This window comes from Eptatretus burgeri, chromosome 2 (assembly GCF_056783735.1).
Source record: "Eptatretus burgeri isolate ZD-2024b chromosome 2, Ebu_testis_v1, whole genome shotgun sequence".
NCBI classification, from domain to species: Eukaryota; Metazoa; Chordata; class Myxini; order Myxiniformes; family Myxinidae; genus Eptatretus; species Eptatretus burgeri.
The window spans coordinates 73,549,359-73,575,639 of NC_140962.1; the positions used below are offsets into that span (position 1 = coordinate 73,549,359).

Genomic DNA, 26,281 nt, shown 5'->3' on the forward strand with positions numbered 1-26,281 from the left:
CTCAGACATCGTAACAGAAAGAAGGATGAGGTTAGCCGGACATATCTTTTGTCTCCCCGATATCCACCATGCCAGAGTATCCCTCGAATCGATACCACTAAGTGGTAAAAGGAAACAATGTCACTCAAAAAAGACCTGGCAAAACTCTTTTAAAGAAGACCTGAAAACAAGAAACACCACGTGGATGAGGGTGAGAGAAATTGCTATGGACCGCACAAGATGGTGACACTTTTCTGCCCAATGCCCCACTCAGGACAGGAGGAACTAAGTGGAAGTCAGTAAGTTAACTGCTACTGGGTACCTGAGCAGCGAGGATGTGTTGCGGGCACCCCTCAGGACCCTTGCAGCAATTGCCTCATGGCACAAGGGTTCCTCATGGTCGCCATACAGATAAGAGGTATTCATTAATTTCCTCACTCATGGGACAGCCTGCCAGCTCATTTCTTGGAGGGAATCGACCAAATACTGTTGACTGCCTGTGGTCGCCAAACTGAAAAGGTTGATTGTATGATCATGCTTTCTGGCTCTGTGGGTTGCATGTGTTTTTGGACCGTATGATGATGTGCTTTGGCCTTCAGGTTGAAGTGTAGATGTAAATTCGTTTGACAAGCTTTGTTGTACTGTGTACTTTGGTCTTCGGGTTGAAGTACATGTCCTTAGCTGTATTGAACATAATGTTCAATTTGTTACCTTCTTTTTTTTTTAATTAAAAAAGGCAGTCTCAATTGGCCAAAATGGTGTTTTTGTATGACCATGAGCTCTGGTCTTTGGACCAAACAGCATACAGTACACTATTTGACGAGCTTTGTTTGATTGCGTACATTGGTCTTCGAGAAAAATTGCACGTTAGAATGTTTGTCTGTTTTTGTAACCTTTTCATGACCCCGCAACCGAAAGCCAGAGACATTATGTTTTCGGGTTGTCCATCCAGCTGTCCACCCGTTATCGGTTTTTGTTTCCATGATAATTTGTGAATCACTAAAGGGTTTTCAACCATACTTGGCACAGGTATGGATTGTAATATAAAGATGAACTGATTTGATTTCAGGTTCAACAGGTCAAATGTAAAATGCCCTTTGAAAATAATTTTGCAAATCAATAACTCGAGTTAGAAACATCTAATGTTTTCTCTCTTACTTATCTCTCTTTGATGTGAGATTTTTCTCCCAACATGATAGAGGGAGGTTTATAGCTGTTGTACGGCTTGTTTCTACGATTAGTGCCCCAAATTTTAAGAGTTTCTTAGGACTGAGACAGACAGGGGTGAAGACATAACCTACTTCCACCTTCGGTGGTAGAGGTAATAATTACTGGTCTCAGTACTCAATGATTTAGAAAAACAAATTATGAAAATCACATCAACAAAAAAAAATTTTTCCCTTCAATCCTGATTGTAATACAATCTTTAAAATATACTCCTGGTAAGAAATCTCATTATGCATACTTAAGTTAATGACTGGGAAATTTATCATATATCCAGCAGAAAAGGAACTCAGTTCTATGTTATCAGGAAGTCAGGAGAGGACTTCCTATGTAGGGATGGCACAGACACTCCAAATGTTTATGCAACAAAAATCCTCAAAAACAATCTTTCTGGGTACCAACTTATAAACCTATAAAGTACATACCTACCAATCGTCTGCAGAGGAAACATCTCATAAGAAGGCTATGTCTTAAAGGAGAAAGCAATGAACCTGACCAAATTTTATGCTTCTAGATTCAAATGGATTATGTAAGTTAATTGTAAGCAAAGAATGTGGATGTTATGTTCGGGAAGGTCAATTAATGGTAAGTATTACATATAGTGGAGAAGTAATGCGCCAGACGAACCAAATGTGGTATCGATTTGGCACAGGCATGATGGGCTAAATGGCCTCCTCTGTTTAGAAGTTTCCTTCTGTATGGTTGCACAGTAATTGCAATAGCTGTTAAATAAATTGTGCCTTTTATAACAATTGTTGTGTATTTTATGCACCTTCCCTTCTTCCATTAGATCCATGTCACACTGACTCAGATCTTAATAATGATAATTCAGAAGCCAGCGAAAACGTCTCCACAAATTCAAGCAACTTTCACCGGTGCTTCTTAATCAACATTACAATCGACCACAATTTAACAAAATGGGACGTTTTAACAAACAGTTCACAGATTTCCGTCATCTCAGCTCCTGTGGTGCCATGTACAACCCCGCAGTGCAAAATGAAGAAGTCGGTGAACCACGGCCAACACCTTGGAAACAAGCATAAGGCCAATTCAAATCAGCACGAGAGGTGCCTCAATCCAGACAAAACTTGGACCTGCATCCAACTTAATGACATCTCGTTTGACTGCAGACATGACATACTCAAGGAGCAGGTGAAAGATGATCATTTAAAGAACAAAGAAAATGGCTCAAGTAATAAACCAAACACCTCAACCTCAGGTAATTCATACAATAAAAACAAAATAAGATGGTAATTTGTTTTCCATCTATTTTGTTTCATTGTTCCTGTATCCCCCATATAAGAACAGAACACAAACTGTATAAAAGTCTTCTTAAGCTGAGGCTTCCAAAGCAACAATCCTACTTCAATTACACCTAAAATGGAGATGACACCACTGTGTTATTATTGCCACATACTCTTCTTTTTCTTATAGATGCACATATTTGACCAGGATTCTAATATCAATTTGGTCTGCTGGTTCCATCATCACTGAGGCACGATTACGCCGCTGATGCATTGGCCCTATAGATTTAGACAGGAATCATTGGAATTTGGCTAGTGTCAAGCACACACAATGGCCTCCTCTTTTCCAACGACGTTGCGGAAGCTTTAACATCCAGTAGCTAATGCTAGCAAATGGCACAGCCAGTCTCACGTCTGCTCCGAAAGACACCATGTGCGTCGATGCAACAACCTGTCTGTGCAATTCTTGGTGAAATCATCAAATTGATGAGCTCATTCCAAAAGTAAGCAATTTTGACATGTGGGATTGTATGAAATCACTTTACACTTAAAACATCATTTAAATTATTTCCTTGTTTTTTTCTTCTTTTTTTTCAGCACCAGATGAATCATCATGTGAGGAGCAAACAGGTAAATTGTAGGTTAATCACGACAGCAAAAGGCATGCTGAAATCGTGTGTAAGTCAAACCTATACGTCGTTGTAGATTCAAAACAATGGCGATAAAGTTATGCATGAAACTCAGGCCCCTTATGAGTTCAATGACATGATCAAGCCTCGTTAACCTCAATCAACCATGATTATTATTGGCTTTTCATGTTTACTTCTTTCTTATTTAGAAGTTATTATTTAACTAATTGGTGTAAAAACTTGTTGCCAAATAGTTTAGAACTTTTGGATGAATTAATTTGATTTGTTTGAATCTCCTTTGCAGTGAGAAAGGACCTGTCGAGTTTCTCTGCATTAAATGCAGATTTGAAGAAACAAGGTAAGAATATGCACAGTACAAGCTTTCCTGCAGTTTAAGTTGAAGGCTGACGTTCGGAATCGGCGTCCGTTCCAGCACAGTGCAAAATGAGTCTTTCGCTTTTGTTAAATGAAAAATTTAAGTTGTGAATTTGGCTACATTCTCTGATTGCCATCCACAGAGTTTGATGCTTGTGCAGTGGCTTTGGCCTTGAAAGACCTCACAAAAAATGCAAACATGAGTGAAGATGACGTCCAGCAGATTGCCAACGATTTGAAAGAGATGGTCTCGAAAATTTCACCCGATTTGTCACCGGGCCTTGCTCGAATAATACTACAGATCTACGATGCAATTATAGACTCCAACATCTCACTCGTCAATTTCTCCACCAGGTCAGAATTATTAACATAAAAGCAATACTATCATCATAATCATCATCACTCATCATTTTCACCACCTCTACAATCATACTGTCGACCATTATAACTATCACCATCAGAATCACAATCACTGTGATCATCATGATTATCATCACGATCACTATGATCATGATCATCATCATTATCATCACAAAATAAACAAGTGCATAAAAATACCAGAGCACATTATTGTTGATCTATCCGGTAACCCTTCTCTAAATGCCAAAAGAGTGATGATTGTGCATTACTTTTACATATCTATTTTTAGAACCAAACAAACAAAACATATTCCCAGTAAATAAGTCTCATGGATTTTGACAAAATATTTTTTTCTTCTTTGGTGGCAAATTAACAGAGCTATACAATCTAGAATGTCAGGTCTTGTCTCCATGAGAGAAGCCAGAACTGCCCGCAGGTTGGCACTTAGTGCAGGATGAGGGGAAAATTGTAATAACTTGACAATGGACAATAAAATATACCACCTGCTGGCCATCTGACACTTCCCCTGCATATTTACATTCTTAATTGATTTATCATAATGAAAATAGTACACTATGTTGTTTAACTAACTACATACACAAAAATTATCACTTCCACAAAATGCATCCTTGTTGATACATTTATTGAGTACTAGCAAATACAACCCGTTGCTCTGCTGGCAGGGATATTAAGGGGAGGGCGTGCTGGCGTATGACCTAATGATCCCATCAGGTGTGAACATCAAAAACAAAGCGTTGGGACCAGACATCATACTTCGGTACAAAAAAGAGAAGAAGGCATTGCTAATTGAGGTGTTAAAACAAGTGATTTTGGACTAAACAATGCAGAAATCAAGAAAATGACCAAATATCAAAACCTGACGAATGAAGTGAAAAGATCCTGGAAACTGAAGAATGTCAAAATTGTGCCAGTGATAGTTGGAGCTACGGGAATGATGACAAAGAACCTCACAGAGATATTAAAAACCGTCCCTGGGAATATTATAACAAACGAACTACAGTTGGAAGCTGTCCGGGGCTCAGTGACGATACTGAAGAGAGCCCTCGGCTTTATTGAAGTCGATCGACATACAGTATTCAGTGACAGTGCGAATATTGTAGAGTGCTCGCCAAGTAGCTTAAGCACCCCAATGAAATGGTTGATAAGAAACGGCTCGCTTGGCACGCGATTAGCAATCACCGACTGTCGTATTAAACATACACCCCCTGGAGACTCGTGAAATGTCAAATATGTCCGAATTGGACAAATTAACACTTTTCTAGCAGTCGCAGCTGCTTGCAAGTTCGATTCTGGAGCTTAAATTTTGGAATTCTGCTTAGTTTAAGAGATTATCGTGGTGATCGCATGTACGGAAATGAAACAAAGCAACGGACGCTGACAACTCTGGATGTTTATAAGCATTGCAATGTACACGCGATACGTAATTATGATGAACAGGCATTTGATAATATTAGTGAGGAAAGTGAAAAAAAAATACTTTATTGTAAAGAAATCATTGCAGACTGTTCCAAATCAAGGCATTGCTGAGTAAGCTGAACAAAATGGCGAATTAAGATCCCAGCGAGGTAACCTAGGATACGCTTTAAGACCCCAAAGAGAGCGGTGACCGAAGATGCACCTAGTAAAGGATATAATTAAATAAGACCATTAATTATCTTCAAAACGGGTGTTTTAATTAACCCAAACATCTAAGTTTCGGTCATGCACTTCCTTGGAGTTCCCTTATTTTGATGCAAAGTTTCAGGCTGCTAGATTTTATGGTTTTGGAGTTATGGAGGAGACACACTGACACACTTTCTGACACACACACATTTATTAGTATAGATACTGGACATTTTTCATTTGAAATTGCCAACTATACCATGAACCAGAAAGCTTTTTCATGTAGATATTCAGAATAGTGAACATATTGTTACGCTTATGGGGAGGGTGGGGTTGGGGGGTTAGATATTACCTTTGAACATATTAGTGGAATCGCTTAACTCCAAAACATGGCAGAACATTTCTTTTTTTGACAAAAGTACCAAACCTGGTATCTGGTTTCCTGTGGCCATACTGAACGATTTTAGAAGGGGAGCCCGGGTAGGCCCCTCATGGCTCTGCTTCGGCAGCCATTTTCCGAGATGGCCACCATTGGGGGTAGGGCAGGGCATGCATCACCATATAAAAGGAATATATATTGTTGAAACGGCGATTTTAACGTCTGTTTAAACGTTTCTAGTGATATACAATAAAATCTCACGATAAAATATTTCACCCAATTGCATTTTGTTCAAAATGGCTTTAAAATGGCGGGAAACTTAATATAGGGGGAACGGCAACAAGAACGTCTATATAGTCTATACTGTAATTTTTTTGAAATTAATTTTCCTAGAAACTTCCCCATATTGACCTTTGTTTCTTCCTGAACTTCTTGGGAAAAAAAACCATCTGAAATTACGATTTTATGGCAGATTTTGTTCGTTGTTGTCATGGCAACCGAACCCCAGATTTCACAAAAAGTACTTTTCGGTGGTGTAACGGTGAAGTATGTCACAAAATTATTGACACAACCTTTTTTTACATTATGCATTTTGCAGATAATGTCAAAGTATTCTATCTTGTTGAATAAATTTCAAATGAAATGCATAGTGCACGCCGTTAGTATCAGTGAACGATAGGGTTTGATTGGATATTGCCATTCATCAGTGTGTGAATTCGCCTACCTTACACATCGCATGGGCACTTGCATAAGGCGCTGCATGGCAAATCGGACTTTATGCCTTTGCAAGTCCTGCACGGCTTTTTGCAGCCACATTTAATAAGTTTTTGGCAAGCAGCTGACACTTGCAGTAGTGAAATCTACACTGGGTACCATCGAATCCCGTCTTTGCGCCACCCGAATTCTGCTGGCGACGGAAGTAATGGCATGGTCTTGCTGCATGTCCATATTCCAGTCTGATAGACTGCCCGCTTCAGATGCTGATCAAAGGCATCCTGGAATATGTAGTCAAGGTTTCTGATGAGAACATGTGCTTCAACCAAAATTCAGGGTTGGATAAACAGCATTTTAATTGAGGATTCGTTTCCGGTTCTACAGTCAACCTCTCAAACCCTGAAAAATAGTGGAGCTCACCTGTGTGGGCGGAATTCGATCCAACGAGGATTTATCGTGATGACAGAAGAGATCTTTTCTGCAGGTGTTGACTGATGATAAGGTACTGGATCAATCGTACAGCTTGACTATGTATTGCTCAATAAGTTTGAACGGAGCTTCATTTGTGTGAAGATTGCAGAATGGGTGATCGGAGATGAACATGAATGCATCATTCACTTCCTCAAAGTCCATCCATACCTTGTACGCCGTCTTCTTACCAATGCCCATGAAAGCAGACGTGGTGTCACAACCAGTCAAGCTGTGGAATATTGGTAGACACCGGGACGCACGATATCCAAGTTCCGAACAAATGTCGTTGACTTTGTAGTACGTGAAGTTCTTTCCCATTCCGAAGGCGACCCATAGAACCAGATCCGGACAGCGACTCAGAAGCTTGTGGAATTCTCCAATCAGGATGACGACGACATCACTATCGACTGTGCGTACTTGTATCCAGGTAAACCCATGGTCCAGAGAATCAATCAGATGAACTAACATCTTCTGTCTGTCAGCCTCTTCATGAGAACAATCAGACAAGGGATATCACGACACCTGGAAAACAAGAAATATCGAGTAAACATTTAATGTTGACGATGTAATTGAGTAGAAAGTTGTTGTACATTGATACCGTGTTGATTTCAGCTCACCAGGCAGAGAACAGAATATACACGTTTCAGGTGCTACCGCTGCGTCCCCCCTGCTAAGTCGTTTCCTTGTGGTTGAGTCTTCATTGTCTGCACTGTCCGCACTATGTCGTCGTTTCTTCGTTCGTTCCAGTTTCCATGTGTTGAACTTGTCGTGGCAGGACTTACGCCACTTGGCACGGTTGGTAACGAAGCATTCTGCAGTTTCGCTGTTCCCGTACTGGACATTAACGGGTAACGCGTTGAGCCGGCGAAATTGTTCAACGTTTTGAAGATATTGGGAGTACGGCTCCACGTGAAAGTTTGAATGTAAGGGGCACCTTAGATCTTCGGCTGTCTCCCTCTGGCATACGATGCATATGGCCCAGTTGATCGGCCGCGGCGTTTGCGATAAACACGCTCCCGGTGAAGGGACCTGAAATTTATAGTTACACAAAAATAAATTCTATGAATAACAAACATTTTAACAAGCCTAGATCATTCCACAAAAATAAGACAATTGCTACTTGTGAATTCGAGCCAGGTAAACGGTAACTAGAACCACACAAGACATAAAATTATTGTTTTGACTGTTCAGCTTTGGTATGACGTCTTGGGGTATAAAAATAATTATGTAGGTATGTAATTAGTTAGAACGTAAAAACTGCTGAGTCAATTGAACTACAGCCAGGCGAATCTTTATTAGGATAGTAGGAGTGGTCAAGAATTCTTAAAAAAGGTACTCACGGCCCCTAAAATTGCACATTGGATCACAGATAGTCCCTCTGATTTTGAGAATTCCTGCCCCATCGCCATTTTGACTATGCAATTTGCAATTTGCATAAATCAAATGGACAGTAGGTATGGCGTAGTAGGCACTGTCTGTTCAAGTTGCAACCGTTTTTACTTTTTTCCTATTTCTCTATGATGCCTCATTTGTTTGAGTTGTAAACTTCACCAATATAGATGTTAACCTTGTGCCAAATTAAGTCAGAAAAGGCCTCCTGTTCAAAAATGCTCAGTAATTTTTTGAAATTTCCGAATGCATTCACTCAGAGGGAAACTGTGAAATTTAAATATGAAGCTTGTGAAACAGTCTTTTAATGAAGCATTTTTGAACAAGAGGCCTTTTGCGACTTCATTTTGGCACAGGGTTAAAATCTACATTAGCAAAGTTTACAAGTCAATGAAGCATCATAGAGAAATTTTTACAAAAGTAAAACGGTAGCAACTTGATTTCTATCAGACGGACAGTAGGTAGACCCACGTAATTTTCATGGCATGAAATTGGTCAGAAACCCAGATGAAATTTGCGTGATAAGGTAGTAGAAACAAACACTATTCTTAGAAAATACTTCATGAGGAGTGTCCTCCGCAACAGGCCTAAAATTCATGGCCTAGGGTTTGGGGAGACCGACTGACGATGGATGGCACGGTGGGCTGCGGCAGTCGGTGATAAAAGCAACACAATACCCGTCAGGATGCAAGGAGTGACCAGATTATTCCAAATCCATCAAAATGAATGTTTATTAACTAGCGAAATCTGATAAATGTCATGATACAGTCATGTTAGTCGCCTATTCTGAGCAAAAATGATCGAGAAAACTTCGTATTTCCAACTTACCCGCGCGTAAGCCGCCATTTTGTTGCAAGTTGTCCCATCCTCCAGCGGGAAAAACGAGCACAATTTGGGTGCGGTCACATCGCCCCGGCGCGATTTTTCTTTCGCTTTCAAAAACCACAAAAAACATCTCTTGCCCGGGCTCCCCTTCTAAATTTGTATTTAATCGTCTTAAGAAGCCGTATGCCAAGTTTGACACTTTTGAAATAAAAATTAATGTTTTCATGTTAAGCTACTACACTAGATAGAAATGCATAGATTAGTATGGTCCATGTACGATTAGCTAGAAATCTTAATGTAATAAGCAGGCAAACGTAGCTTCAGAAATGTCTTGTTTGAATGTACACCAAATAAGGGCGGTGTGTTGTTATAATTAATTAGGGTTTAAGGTTAACATATTGTATGTGCAACATTTTTTAATCTCCCTTGGTAAGGCACCGCTGTGAGGCTTTCGGGAACAGAAGGAGTAGTTTTGGAGGAATGGCATCCTCAGAAAGAGACGGGGAGGAGCTTGGATAGCTTCGCGAGGGGCAGTGTTGTCGAGAGAGTGATGCGAGGAGTTTCTGAGACTCTGGGTTCTGCAGGTGTCGTGAGAGTTGGGTTGGGTGTGAAGCGAGGAGAGAGTGGGAGATCGTGAGAGAAAAGTTGTTGCTCTGTCTGTCGTGCCTGCTTCATAGCCCTGCTTGCCTGCTCGTGTTCCTGCTCCATTATCCACCCCCCGTTTTGTCGACTCCCCGCTTCGTCTGCCTGCTGTTTGTTAGCCTGTTCATCGTCCTGCCTCGCCTACCTCATCACCTGCTTCGTTATCTCCCTGCTTTGTGACTGCTCACTATATTCATTGATGCCTCCACAGCAGCTAAGGCCTCACCTGGGTTTTCGTTTCCCCTCCACCCCACCGTTCTTTGCTTGAGTCTGGTGTGTCGTGCCTTTCGAGATATTTGTTTCTCTTGTAAATAGTTAAATATTTATCGTCAATTTCGTGTTTGCACTTTCTTCCTCCAACCCACCATCGTACTCCTCCATCTTGATTCCACCACCCCCTAGTAATTATTTTAATTGGGAAATAAAATCCCTTTAATTATTCTGGGTAGGTCTCTAGTGCACAGTGAGATGGTAAAATCTTTGCCCATTCATCATGTGAAAATTGCTCTAATTCTGCCAAGATTGATGAAGATCATCGATGGATGTTCTAGTTTTGTATTTTTAATTAATTTTCTGAAATTTGTAGAATTTGTTTTTCATTTGGAAGTTGTGGGTTACGATGTGTAAATAAAGGTGGAAAAAGTCTGATTTGATGCAATTTAATTCCAGGCTATAAGGCAACAAAAGGTGAAAAATTTGAAAGGGGGTGTAGACTTTTTGTAGTCATTGTATATAAACCATATTATTTGTTTAAAAGGCCTATATGGTCACAACATCTTAGGAAATGCGTCAATCTTTTTAATTCAAATATGCATGCACACAAGGCAGCCAGCTTAATGTTTATTTTGAAAGATGTTGTTTCATGATCCAGCCAGTTGATGTGATTACACCAGGATAGCAGTCCTGTAGTCAGAGGGCAGGAGTGAGTCTTGATCAAGACAAGTCAAAGTCAAGAGTGTTTGGCACTGAACTTTATAATTAACCAGCTATCGTGGGATGGGAATAATCGAGTTGGTTGGTGGAGTGGATGTTGTTTCACCTGTGCCATTACTTTCTTTCATATTTAACCTGCAGTCTTCTCAAGACGCTCGACCACATGGGCATGATTCTCTCATTAAAGTCCATTGACGATCCGGTTTTCTCCAAATACATCGCTCTTGCCGTGACAAATCTTCTTCCTGGCAATGCCAACCCCTTCATTTTCATGACCAGGCACCAAAATAAGGTGAGTTTGTGAGATACTTTCTTAGGGCTTTGGAAAATGCAACTTTTCAAAATATTTACGTCAATTATGATTTTGAATGATTCAATAAATGCTACCATTAAGCAAGATGCGTACAATACTGGTTGCTTTGAAAGACCAATGTGAATTGGATAGATTTATAGATGTTGCAACAACCTTTGTTCTAAAGGATTTCAAACCTTCACCGTTGAGTTGCAGTTGAAACTCAGGGAATTTTGCCATGGTGTGATCCAATGGCCTCTACTTTTTATGGTACAGAAGGTCAACAATGAACAGACAATTTACCATCCTTTCAGGAGGACAGCATGCTCCATGATGCAGTGCTTCTTTCTGGTTCTGCATCAGGCACAGGTTTTGTCATATATTCAACCCAGAACCAGACAGCTCAGAGTAAAGTAACAAGTACGAGGGTCGGGACGAAAGTAATGAATCTTATTTTTCAGGTTGTAACCAAAGCGTCATAGGAAGCTATGTGAGATCATAATGAAAGGTTTTCACACCCGTTTTAAGTTGAGCGGCACTGTGATCAGTCGTGTGATAACATCACACCATGCTCTCAAAATGGCTGCCCAACTACATGTGCAGACAAAGCAGAGAACAGTTATTGAATTTCTTACTGCAGAAGAGGTTCCTCCAGTGGATAGTCATAGGCGTATAAAGCATGTGTATACTCCACCATTGATGTGAACACCATTCAATGTTGGACAAATAATTTTAAGAGTGGGCAACTGATATCGATGACAAGCCTCAAAGTTCATGGTCAGGCTGCAACCGCAGTGACACCGGGAAGCAAGAGTCGGATTGATGCGCTCATTGAAGTGTATTGTCGTAGACAGGACAATGTGGAAAAATAACTTCGTTTTTGCATATATGTGTGCACATTCCCTGGAACTTCCATTGTAATTGGAATTATAGTTAGTGATAACTAAAACAAGAGGCATTACTTTCGTACCGACCCTTATAGATAATGAGTTGTAAATACAACACTGACAAGATGGGACAAATGGACTCTTCTTCCTGGTTGTAAACAGCCTCATATTCCAAAGGACTAAGCATATGCTCAACCATTACAAAGTAGTTTTTCCGACTGGAGAAAAATCTACTATTTCATTTGTCCGCTGATGCAGACCGTCACTCGCCTTGACCAAGTCTAGTTTCCTTAAAGGTCCCATGACACTCAAAAGTACTGAAATTGCATATATATATATATATATATATATATATATATATATATATATATATATATATATATATATATATATATATATATATATGTCCTATAGGAGTTTATCATCGTGATTTCTGATCTGACAATGTTTTTTCACAATACTCGTTCTGCAAAATGTAAAATTAAAAAAACAAACCTCTTAGGGAACGCCCTTAAAAATTCTGCCAAAATCTACTGAACGATGTGTAACCCACATGACGTCATCTTCAGAACAGCAAAGGCTGCACGCAAATTACTCGGGTTGGTGGTCTACGTGATTGTATTGGCTTTCTGTATGTTTCCACATTCGATTGATCGACTCAAACGCTTCGTTCATTTCTGCTTTTAAAAAAAATCAAACATTTGGTTTTGAATAATGGATGACATGGATTTTGATTTGTCTGGTAGCGACAGTGAGTGTGAGAGAAATGAAGGATTTTGGTCTGAATCAGATGGAGAATTGTCGGATAACGTAGTTGCAGGAGGTGAAGTTCAGGCAGCTGGAAATGGAATACGGCCTTACCAGTTCGAGCCCGAAGCAGGACAAGCAGAGGAAACTGGCGATGAAATTCCCGGCGTTCATGATGATCGGGAGGACATAGAAGGAAGACTTGGCAATAACAACTGGTTAGACTAAATTCTATTCGTAATTCAATAATGTAAATTCTACTTGCATACTGCTCGATATCAGAAATATTTTAGTGAGGTGACGTGACCAGCGAAGCGCAGGGGACATGTTGCACCCTGGCAAATGAATCACAAGCAAGGCCGGCCCATGTCATCGGCCGTATCTCTCCACGCATAAAACGAAGCAATCTCGCTGTCCGGATACGATGAAAACTTGTGTGCAGAACACACCTTGCGACACAATTGTCTAGAGTAGTCCGATAAATCTGATGTTCTGTTGCATTTTTATTTATTTTATTCCTACTGTCATCATGTAGCGCCAGTAGAAAACAATGAAGAAAAGAGAATAATAAAAGAAAGCCACAGCACGTCCGATTTATCAGACTAGTTGGACGGACGGATTTATCGGACGACATTGCTTTTGATGATGGGTACTGCATCAGGTTTCAGCCTCCTCAACTTCTTCAAACTGAACAGCGAATAGAGCCTGTGATCAAAGTCACTGTCGTCGAAGTGGGCGCTGCAAATGACGCTCGTGTCGCTGGGGCCTTTCCAGTTTCCCCTCGTCAGCTTCACTTTAGATGTCCATATTATCTGAAGATTCTCATCTTTCGGGAATACATGAAGGCTTACACCGTCTTTGGTTGTATTGCTGCATCCTGCTATGATACATCTTGCAGGCATTTTCGAAAGTAAGGCTAAAACTCTTAAAAACTACCGCGAAACAATCACAGGAATTAAGACGATCAGTGAGATAGCAAACAAATGTGCACAATGCATTTGTACGTACTTTATACGGCGCGCGACATCTCATCAATCGACTCTGAGCGAGTCACGTTCTGGAGATGACGTCAACGGTCACGTGACCTGTGGTTCGCTGAACTCCACTTTTTTGAGGGACGGGGCATAGCAAGTTGTGAAAAGCACTACAAATGTTCGAAATATTGGTCTAATTATCCCATTGTTGATTTTAAAAAAAGAAACATGGCTGATTTCTTCACTAGGAAAGTCAAGTTAATAGAGGATTTGTATCTCACGATTATTTGTAGATTTTTACCAGGCCTGTTTGTATCTCCTTTTAATTAAATTTAATAAATGTGTTTGTGATTTCTTGATAGAAGCAATTTTCAGTTTGAGTAACAGTATCTAATATAAACTTGAGTCTTTGAGCAGATCTAAACGAGAATCGTGACTGCATAGACCGTTTTCTCATAAAGGTTTGAGGCCCAAGGAGGAACTTGTGACCATAACAGAAAAGACAAGCACAAAGAACACTCTTACACAATGTACAAATCAAAAATACTCATCAGATTCAAACAAGCATTACGAGACAAGCAATCAGAACATGTCCTTACCTAAATCTATGCTTTATCATGATGTCTGATAGAAAAGCTTGTCAATGGATCTCATGAGAAAATTTAGTTTGGGGAATGCTTTAAGAGCTTTAAACCATTTTAAACTCGAGCATGAAATCAACACCAGCTTCATTGAAAATTTATTCAAGAAAAAGGAACTGCCGATAGTATTTTAATCACTTTGACGAAGTTGTGGAAATTACAGGTAAAACGAGTCAAAGCAGATGTTATATAATTTTTTTAAGTCACAAAAAGTTAGTATAAAAGGCAGAATATGATAGGAACGACACTGTACAGAGTGTGTGATCAAATGAATGAATGTGATTCACAAGTTCAATCTCAGGAGAGATAAATATATTGTTGGAAGAGAAGCTGCTTCACTGCAAACCTTAAAGACATGGGCTTCCAAAGACAAACATACTGGTAATTCATCTCCTAATTCAGGCTCTTATGCCAAGCTTTGTTTCTTTTTTGTTTTGTTAATATAACACTCTTATTATATCCTGATAACCAAACGTGCACAGGCATTATTTAATTGCCTCTCATGGACATAATTGATTCTAAAAGCACCGAATTATGCATCACAGAGCGAGATAACGATTTCTCGTGGGGAAGCGGATGGGGAATGGAGACAGAATGTTGGTGCTGAGATTCGTCTGCCAGCAAGTCTCCTGGATAGCTTGAGTGCCAATGAGCGGGAACAGGTCTCAAGGTTGCAATTTGCTGTCTTCGAAAACACTCACCTCTTCCTGGTAAGCAGGCAATGATTGTGAAGGCTTATCAGATTTAATCCACAAGCTGAATTCACTAGTTTTGTGCCCAGCCCATAATAAGGACAAACAGCCATTCTTCAACGGCTTGACATGTGATCGAATGTACTACTGATGCTCTATATTTGTGGGGGAGGGGAAGTGGGTGAAACAGATCCTTTATGACTGTGTTGACAACATCTTTGGTTTGAAGTTGCAATGGTGGTTGCAGAAACTCTTCCCTCCCTTAGTAATATATGACTTTCAAAATGACATAATCTGCCCAAGAATGTTTGGTGCACATGCGCAGAAACCTCAGGAAATGGTGGTGTTGTTCGGAGAAACATAAAGTATATCGTGTTTGAAAAAGAAGGATTGTTACCTAAAATGGCTTCCAAAGCTTCTAAAAGAAGCCGAAAACACTTGTTAAAGCACCTGAGAGAAAGGAATGGGCCTCTGCACAATGAAAGAGTTGGAGAACTTTCTGCACTTGCTCAAAAAGCTGACAGCTTGCAGCTCCCTGTACTGCAGACTCCCCAGCACATGGACCGTTGTAAGGCCCAAAGGTTTGTCAACAGATGTGTTCTACCCAAACATTCGACCATTGCTGCTAGTGAGTGGACTTTGAACATTGAGATTACCTCGTAAGAACATGGCAGGCTTTGTGATTTATTTAATGGACGTCTGCTATTAAAAAGCCGATGATGTCATTGCAAACATTCAGGCAGACCAGGCCCGTTGCCAGGGCTCAGTATTAAGGGGGAAATATGAACTGGATGGGGGGGGGGCACAATTATAATATTTAATTTTTTGATAAACCGGTATGCTATTGTATTCATGCAGCATTGACACATCTATACTGAGGTTGCCGTCGCATACTAACCAAATTGATCTCAGCTAGATTTAATATGTTCCAATGTTTTTGGCCTAAAATTATTCGAATGCAGGAGAGCCACAACAAACTGGCACATTCACAATGCAGATATTCAATTAGACAATTGGCACCAATTCAGGTGCACTTATACAAGGTGTTGTCAAGAATTGGCATTAGAAAATTAATATACCAGAGATAAAATGACTAAACCGGGGGGGGGGGGGGGTTGGCACCGGAATCAGTGCACTTTCAAATAAGATACAGTAGGCTATGACCTGCGATCATCACGTTAAACTATCAACAGCAAATACGACCAGCCTGAAGATACCACAAAGTCCGCATTTAAAGCAGTCAATTACACAGACGTAAGGTTATGCACAAAGCACTAGATATGGGATATGCAAAGCACCAAACACAACATTTAACTTAAACATCAGAAGTACAAAGCAGCCGACCACGGCGGGTGCTGACCACAACCACAACCGCAACCTTTTTCCGTTTCTTAGCCATTTTCGTATATCCATGTCTTTTTCTACTGCTGCTAGCTAGCGCTCTCCGTGACTCATCCCTCGCGACTCGCGACATTTGACGGTTGACGGTTTTATTTATTAAATGATGCATGCACCAAAAACAGGTTTTGTCTGCATAATTTCAAACGTAAGCACGATTGCAAACACACATATTTTTTAATTTTTATTAGAAAATTACTTTTGTAAGATGGAGGGTTGATGGGTTGTGAAGGTCACGCGGTGCACTTCATCTTTAATTAGGTAAATTTATGTCTTTTCCTTATTCATATTATCATATTATGACTATATTACATTTAAACCTAACTTACAACCAATCAGGTAACCTGCTTAATAGGGCCTCCATATCGAAGACGCTGATTGGCTATTCCTTAAAACTAAATGATCCACGATATATATAACCACCCACAGCATCGACATTCGACACGAGGTCTTGCGGCTGTCTGTCGTCTTGGCTGCTGGCGTTGGTGCTTGTGTTATTATCTTTTATCTTGTGGGCTTGGACTGTATTATCTTGCCAATTGCTTTTGGAGATGCACTGGCAAGCACACACTTATCTCTTAACTGTTATTCAAAGAAGGATATTATTAAAGTAGTTTATCCAAGAAGGCCTTATTATTCACCACGTTGAACATCTGGAATAAGGGTTTTAGTTCACACAGTTGAACGCTTAAACAGCAAGGAGTTCACAGTGGGTGCTCGTCCTTAAACACTAAGTTGTTCACAGGGTGCAACAGGGCATAAATGGGTGGCATACAAGTGGGGGGGGGCACCAGATGTGCCATGGGGGGCATTTCACCCAAATTCCCCCCCCCCCTTGCGATGGGCCTGAGGCAGACGTCCCGGAGGTTGACATTGTATCTGGTTTGGTTACTACTTAACGCCAATGGGAAGGTCATATCTGGGGCTTGTCAATGCACAGGGTAAGTCTAAAGTGATGATATATATATATATATATATATATATATATATATATATATATATATATATATATATATATATATATATATATATATATATATATAGTTACAGTTGTGGAAATTCACAGAACACCATTCAGGCTTCCCAGAGATCAGTTACGTCGATAAGTGTGTGTTCAGAATAGATTTCCCCACCGATGTTTAACGGGAAATTATTCGTGTAACCGGGCTGTGAATCTTCAGTTAGCCGTTGTTCTTTTGCTGTCTTTATTTTGGAACAACCACCTCCTCCAAAACAACAACCACCACCGCCTTCACAACAACTACCTTCACCACAACCGCATCTCCTCACCACCTCCTCCAAAACAACCACCACCACCTTCACAACAACCACCTTCACCACAACTGCATCTCCTCACCACCTCCTCCAAAACAACAACCACAACCTCCTTCACCACAACCACCTTCTCCACAACCATCAACATCCCCACAGACAACGGCCCCTGCCCCCCCCCCCAACGAATAACATCTCCGCCAACCAACGCGGTGGATCTCAACACTCCAAACGTGGATAAGAACGAAAGCTATGGCAAAGGCAACGGCAGTGAAAAGGGCCCGATTCACCAAGGGAAAACGCCCTTTCTGGAAGATTCCCTCATGCGCCGGGAAGGGAGGGGCGAGGCTCCGTGACTATAAAAAGGGTGCGTGGGGGCGCCGACGAGTGGAGTTGGGGAGAGGAGACGCCGACCAGCAGTGGAGGAGAGGAGTCGCCGGCAGCGGAGTCTGTTAGAGTCTCTGGTCTGGTCTGGGTTCGGCGCTGAGTTGAGCTGGCGGTCAGCGAGTGGAAAGAGAGTCCCTCTTCTTGGTCTCTCTCCTTGCTCTCTCTCTCTCCTTGGTCGACCGAGGCGCCGGTGGAGTCGAGAGTGGAGTCAGGAGCTGGTGGAGTCCAGTCGGGTGGTGACGAACCATCGAGGGTCGCCCAGCGAGTCACCACGAGGGTGGCAGGTAACCAGCACGGCCTCTCACAGCTCTTGCGGTCTCCACAGCTCCGCGAACATTAAAGGCCTATGGGTCCTGTTTTGCCCTTTCCTTTCCTGGGGTTTTCTTTGTATGAAAGTTGTGGCGCCGTGTCCGCTAAGTAGAACTGTTAAGTGCATGTAAATAATAAATAGACAAATGGCTGTCGGTCTTTGTTTACTCGTGTCCTGTCCCCATTCCCCCATTCAATGCATATGTGTCGTGTGTGAAATAAATGTCATTGTTTAAATGTTCATCTGTTCGTTGCATCCTTTCCTGTCATTGACTGCCATTATTACGTACGGAATATTAGCTGGCTTTTAATAGCCGATAAGATAATCGGGTCCAACGGGGCCTCGCGATAATACACCGCTCGGCAAATCGCAAATGGAGCGAGCTGCGAAAGCGGCTTGTTTCCAAGCAGGTCCCGTTGAGGTACAATCTCTTGGTAGTCTGCCTGCGCGAATAATTAGGTAAATCGACCATTCAGCGATCGGACCCTGTAGCGCGGGTGGAGTATTGACAAGGTTGTGGTGTGCTTTAAAAACACACCCGTAGCTGGATTTCGGCGTTGATCCGGAAAGCTACGACAGGATTGCCCGTCCGGTGAGCACGTGCGACCGCGATTAGTTAAAAGCGGTCGCCCGCACGCCGAACGGGTGGAAACCACAATATATATATATATATATATATATATATATATATATATATATATATATATATATATATATATATATATATATATATATTTTTTTTTTTTTTTTTTTTTTTTTGCGGTTCTGTAAAACTGCATACCTCCGAGGTAATGGCACACACACAGTGAACCCAAAACAGTAATTTCAATAGTATGTCTCGTGGGAAAAATAGGAAAGATGTGTTGTGTCGGGCTCTTTTAGTTAGATCTCCTTAATCTTTAATCTTTGCAGTTCTCACACAAAACACACAAGCAAGAATGCCCAAAACCAATAGGATCCAAGTGAGCAGCACAGCGAGTGCCGCATATGCATTTGCGCGCCAACTTTCCATTCAAAACTGCACGCCAATTCTCAACTGCTGACTCACCTCATACCTTCATACTGCTCACCATACTGTACCATGCTCACCACAACCATTTCATACGACTACTAAAAATCCCCACAACAACCCACGCTTACATTTCTTATTACAAACATGACCTTATTGATGACTTCTTTATAAGGAACTTCCACCTCTTCCCCACAATGCCACATTACAATCTCATTCATTGCAAATGCCACAACTTGCTCCGACTTCTCGACAACTACCACAACTGCCACATATTCATCAAACACTCACTGCAGCCTTGAAGGAAGCTGAGGAGACAAAGGTCGGAATACTTTGGGGCATAACTCGAAGCGCAAACGTGCACTGGAGCTTGTTTGAGGACATATGGGTAATGCAGGGATTTCCCTAAAATCCCACATTTGAATGGAGGTTAGCGCATGTTCAGGGCCAGAGAGCACCGCCAAAAACCACGGCCCCATGTAAAAGTCAAAGCTGTTAGCCAGGGCTGCTCTCGTTCTATGGATGCTCATTTTGGCTGCATCCCGCAGCGACATTTATATGTACAGATTCTTACACGATTACGATAGGGTCTTTTCTCTGACGCATCTTTCTCTACCATCTTTCTCTCATCCACTGTGGACACAAACGAGCAATCAACATGGGCAAGCCCCAACCAATTGTTCTTTTCAGGACAAACCCAAGAGCGAACTCAAGAGTGAACAGTATTGACCTGCATCTCACATCCTTCCTCTTTCACCACACTGCATCCCACGTTGTATTACACTTGCAACTCTCACCCACGCACCCTAGATCTCCTCACTATTTCTCCCTCCTCCCCTTTCCAAAGCGTTTTGGGTTACACAGGTATGCCGACCGCGCCAGGTATTGACAGGTCGCTAATCCTCAACTGCTTCTATCTCTCTGGGCTATCTCTAATTTTCCTTGGGTTTGTGTGTGTGTGATGGCCCGTCGTAGCATAATTTAAGACTCCATAAGAAAGAATATTCGGGATAACTCTACACTGTCTTCTTTTGAAAATATTACACGTCTTTTGCCGTGCCCCACAAATTCCTTGCTTTCCCTGCTATACATTTGCAATAAATCCTATAATGTGCCACATAACTATCCTCGCTCTTTATTTAAATAAATGTGCTTGTTAGAAATGTACCCAGCTCGTTTTTGTCTTGTCCTCCATTGGTCTAGCATGGCCCGTACCCTAGCTTAGCCGGGAAGTTATTCCCCAAAATCTGTTCAATAGCCGGTGTGTACTTGGCAGCACCACTCGGCTGCACCTGATATGGTAAGTAACTTAAGTAAAGGCCCGGTCACACCTTGACGTTTTAGCCAGCGATGGCAACGTATTAAAATGTATGTAAAACGCTGGCTTACGTTGAACTTTTGATGTTTTTTTTTAAAGATTCGGACGTATTCATAGCGACTTGGTCTTATGTATAACGCATTGGTAACGGACACAGAACGTTTCGTTGTGTTATAGATAACTTATACCAACGAATGCTGAACCTGTTGTCGGCCTACACAACCGATGCCCAACGATAGTCTAACTTAGGCATAGCGCGTTGCACGCATCGCCGACGATGTCGTGACGTAGCCTATTAAAAGGCTGACGCACAACGATTCGAATCATAACTGCCGTAGAAATGGAAGTGACAACATCGCGGTCACACCTTGGCGATCTTGCCAGCGTATGCCGACCTAAGAAAAATGTGTCTAAAACGTTGGGGCACGTCAAATACGGTATGAGTAAGTTTGGTATACGTGAGTAGAACGCCAAAGTACGTTATCATACGTCGTAGTAAGTAGAGTACGTCAAGAAATTTTAAACATGTTCAAAATTTTACGACGTACTCGGCGTATGACACACGTTCCGCATGCGATGGGGATAAGTTGTACACACGATATGCGGACGCTTACACACGTCCACAAAGGCTACTTATAAGCTACTCATAAGTCGAAACACGTCGCGGTAATGTCTTTTTTACGCGAAACTTATTTCTAACTTATGTTTGACGTGCTTTGAACCAATTGTTTACGTAGTCCCAACACACAGACGTATGTAGACGTATTCCAATGACGTCTTCCAGTCGACAAAAAAAATAAATTAACGTGTTTCTAGCTTACAACTGCCATATAAAGACGTGTTCCCAGCGGTTTTGGGAATTGGTATATAAAAATGCTGCTCATAAAAGGGGAACCCAACAGTGTTTTCGAGTCCTTTTTGAGTCGATGTCCATGTCAGCAGTAACAGTATCAGTATCAGTATCAGTATTAGTATTAGTTGTAGTTTGTTCATGTTGGCAGTAGTAGGTGAGTGTGAGGATGAGGGTGTGGGTTATGATGGATCGTCCTTGCGTCCGCGTGTCCACGGGTAGGAGACATCTTTTCACCATTGTTCGAAGTTCTTCGCGGCTAATTTTTTATGGGGCTTTTTCAACAATGAGCTATGGCTTGTTTTTACGATTTAGGTCTATTCATAATGGGTTGGACAAATGCACAATGAACTAATAATGTGCATAGAGCGCTTTGATTACTTATAGATACGATATACCAACGAATAATTATCGTGAAGCCAGCGTTCACAAACTATGCCCAACGATAGCCTAACATCCATATCGTGCGGCAGTTTATCTTTGCCAGTGACATGGGGTTTGCTATTCATAGGCTGCCACTCAACGATTTAAAAGGCTGCATCTCCACTATTGAAAGTAGACGCTTGCGCTCAACAATTGGATTTTTTTTACACTCAACGACTTTTAAACGGTACCACTCAGCTATTGTTTACAATGAACGATTTAAATTGCTGTCACTCACCTTTGTTTTTTGACGCTGGCGCTCGGAAATTTTAATCGTTTCTATTGAACGTGCTAAATCGCTCAAACTCCACTATTGAAAGTAGATGCTTGCGCTCAACAATTGGATTTTTTTTTACACTCAACGACTTTTAAAAAGTACCACTCAGCTATTTTCATTGTTTACAATGAACGATTTAAATTGCTGTCACTCGCCTTTGTTTTTTGACGCTGGGGTTTGGAAATTTGAAGCGTTTCTTCTGAACGTGTTAAAACGCTGAAACTCGACTATTTTAAATAGACGCTGCCGATGGACAATTGGAATCATAGCCAAGCTAGACATCGAAGTGTGAACATCCTCGTCATGCCGAAGAAAAGTTTGAAGAATGCTGCAAATAAGTGTCCTGGCCGTGGCCGTGGACGCTGACGCAAGGACGATCCATTATACCGACGTCTTTCAGCCTATGAGTAACTTAAAAGTAACGTCTGTCGATGTGTGGCAACGATCGCGTAACGTGCCAACAACACGTTAATCATAGGTTAGAAATAAGTTTCGGGTACGCTAAACATTACCTCGACGTGTCTCAACTTATGATTAACTTACAAGTAGCATGTGTTGACGTCTGTCAACGATCGCAGACTGTGCATACAACTTGTGGCCACCGTAGCGGAACGTGTGAGTCATACGCCGGCATACGTCGTGAAATTTCAAGCATGAAAAAATTTGAGGACAGCCAAAAAGTACAACGTTTAAAGCCAGCGTACAACGACGTATGGCAGTGTTTTTCAGCGTGCTCTCAATGTTATCAAAACTTACCCATAACGTATTCAACGTGTGCCAGCGTTTTAGAAAAAAAAAAATCAAAAATCGGCATACGTTGGCTAAAACGTCAAGGTGTGACCGGGCCTTAACGCAAGTACGCAACAAGGGCGCGATTCCCCGATAAGGTCACGTTTTTAACGACCCGCTGAGACACAAAGTTATTGTTGTGCAACGGCCTGCGATTCCCAGTGAGTCCGGAGAGGAACTAGGACCAGTTCCTCCCTCGTGGTTCCCCTGTGATGCTGGGCCCGCAACAATATATGTATGATCAAACAATGTACAGTTAGTGATGCAGCCAGTGTTTTGTTTAGTTGTTATACATAACAGGTGTGCTTGTGGACATGTTACTTTTCTGATTGAAGGACAATGGAGAAAACCTTGTCGTGGCCGCGAGTGTGGGAAACCTCAGCATCTCAGGGCTGCAAGAGAATGTTTCCATCTGGTTTTCGCACAGAACAATCAAACAGGTAACAGTAGGATTGGAGCTGTAACCAATGGCTTGTTTTTAAACTTGGGCTGGAGTTCCAACTACTGTTAGAGTTGAAGAGCTCTGCATTTAGAGCTATAGTCTGCGGAAGAGCAGAGCAAACATTGAAGCGATTTGAGCTGGAGCTAACCTTACTGTTTGAAGCTGAATTGAGTTTTGACAAAGAGAAGACCTCAAAATGTTACTGAAATACTAACTCTTGTTTGTTTCTTTAGGGTCTTTCTTCAGAATGCTTCTTTTGGAATTATACACTAAATGGTAAGCTCAAAGGTTCTTGATGCACATTCACAGTTGAAAATACTGTGAGATGATGATAAAACAGTTGAAATAGGTAATTTGAGGGTTAAATGTGTTGTGCTGGGTGAGTGTGGAAATGGCTAGACTGAGACAAAGGTAGATAACTAATATAAATGATATGTAGTGTGAAAATCGAACGATGGATATTGTTTTGTTTCTTTACAGTTTGAACAAGGGGCTTGGGACGGAATGGCCTGACAGTTGTTTAAAGTTGCTGCTTTTGGCTCATAACAACCAAGTATACCATTACCTATACTAGTAAAAGGGGAAATTCCAGATTACCTCGCAACAAGAAATTACATTCACTTGAGGCTGCAACAGAAATTTAAACAACAAAAAATTATACTTCTACATAAGAGAAGAAGCATTGTGACCAAGCAGCATATGAAAAAGGAAAATGAAGAACTGCCTTGGTGGCGAAGGCAAGTGTGTGCCTATCTGTGCCAGTGGACAAGTAGAATAATGGATGACATCGACAAAACGTTAATCTGAGTTGTGCTTACTGTGGGAATGAAGGAGAAGGTGACATTTTACGTGTTCACCCTTTGTCGAGAGAAACGAAAGGTTAATGCCCAAAATGTACGCTTCTCCTTTCTTATCATGCCTCGATTAACTTCCTGTTGATTCCTTAACAATTGTTAAATAAGGAAGTGAGTGACAGATTGACAGTTAGGAAATCAACAGACCCCAACATCCCTCTAAAGCCAACTGCAACTTTCACTTACTCTTTCATTGTGAAAAATTACTGCTCCATTACAACCTCTGGTGTTTGTGTATTTTAAAGTTTTTACTGCCATAATCTTTTCAAGACTGAGTTTAAAGTGAACAATTTTTTATTGTATCAACAAAAACGCCTGTTAAATGTAATGGATTTCTCAGGTATCCAAGATGATAAACCTCTAATTATTGACCAGTAACAACTTCAAAAAAAATCATCCTGTCTAAGATGTTGGTGACAGACTTTGCAATCATGTATATAGATTTTCTTATTGTGATGTACCATTCTCTTTTCAAAGCGTTGGTACCGCTGAGGCAGTTTCTTGGCAAGGGTTATACTGGATGGTTTGCCATTGCCTTCCTAGTGTTGTTTGTCCATGCTCTAGTCTTGAAATGTTGAGAGTCAAGCAAGGAAGCAGCACATACCATTTCAAAGTGTTTGGTATGATTTTGCTGGGGTTTGAACCAACGACCTCTTAGACTAAGAGCAGATACCAAAATCATTATGACACAGAGTCTGGTGCAATCTAGAGAGAAGACCACAAAAGTCAATATTTTATGAAAAACAGTAAAAAAAAAAAAAAAAAAACTCATTGCCTTCGTACCTTACATGATTTTGAGAATAAAAAAAGAAAAGAAATACAGCGATGGATTCCCATTACACTCAAGGAAGACATAATATTCAACATATTCTAAAACTGGAACAGATCTTGAGTTAGAAAACTAAAAGCCAGTGAATGAAGAAAGTTTTTAACCACTTCACCAAACAACCACCCCATCAATAGAACAACTTTATTTCCATCTTGTTTGTGAATAATTTTCCAACAATACAACAAACTTGATTCCCCTGAAAAATCTATCTATCTCTCTCTCTCTCTCTCTCTCTCTCTCTCTCTCTCTCTCTCTCCCTCTCTCTCTCTCTCTCTCTCTCTCTCTCTCTCTCTCTCTCTCTCTCTCTCTCTCTCTCTCTATCTCGCTCTCTCTATCTCTCTCTATCTCTATCTCTATCTATCTCTATCTCTCTCTATCTCTCTCTATCTCTCTCTATCTCTCTCTATCTCTATCTCTATCTCTCTCTATCTCTCTCTATCTCTCTATCTCTCTATCTCTCTATCTCTCTATCTCTATCTCTATCTCTCTCTCTCTCTCTCTCTCTCTCTATATCTCTATATCTCTCTATATCTCTCTATCTCTCTATCTCTCTATCTCTCTATCTCTCTATCTCTCTATCTCTCTATCTCTCTATCTCTCTATCTCTCTATCTCTCTATCTCTCTATCTCTCTCTCTCTCTGAAAGGACCGTACAGTAAACCCTCCCATCTACTTTCTCAACAACCCTCTCAAAGAAGTACTGTACTCTTGGATCTCCTGCTTAGCCATTATCTCTCTTCGACAAACCACATTTCAAAGTTGGCCACTAAAGCCAGCCCCCGACTGGGCATACTCTGTCATGCAAAGTCCTTTCTTGGCACACCTGAAATCCTATCCACTGAGGTCTTCATCCACAGCTTGATGGAGCACTGCTCTCTCCTCTGGGCTAGCACCCCTGCCTCACACTTTGCTCAGCTTGACACTGTAGAAACGAAGGCCTTCAAGATCATTGGAATCTCCTGCGATGAAGCTGAGTTTATGGGTCTATCACTTCACTCTCACCGGCAGGTCGGTGGTCGCTCCTACTTTCTGGTCATGAACCCTCTGCCCTCTTCATGCTTTGTCCCTCCCAGTTATCTGCAGGGTGCATGCAGTCCACCAGC

The 26,281-nt window shown here is 41.2% G+C and overlaps 1 protein-coding gene across 2 annotated transcripts in view; it reads left to right on the forward strand.

The window, feature by feature from the left end:
* The window catches only part of LOC147032325 (adhesion G protein-coupled receptor G2-like), a 100,603-nt gene that overhangs the window by 17,452 nt on the left and 56,870 nt on the right, over positions 1–26,281 (forward strand). For both annotated transcript variants that reach the window (XM_085869841.1, XM_085869842.1), the window contains 8 exons: positions 1,994–2,422; positions 3,045–3,077; positions 3,381–3,434; positions 3,595–3,805; positions 10,929–11,079; positions 14,874–15,038; positions 23,389–23,493; positions 23,729–23,771. In XM_085869841.1, the coding sequence (XP_085725967.1) occupies positions 1,994–2,422; positions 3,045–3,077; positions 3,381–3,434; positions 3,595–3,805; positions 10,929–11,079; positions 14,874–15,038; positions 23,389–23,493; positions 23,729–23,771 (1,191 nt within the window). The remainder of the gene's footprint in view (positions 1–1,993; positions 2,423–3,044; positions 3,078–3,380; positions 3,435–3,594; positions 3,806–10,928; positions 11,080–14,873; positions 15,039–23,388; positions 23,494–23,728; positions 23,772–26,281) is intronic.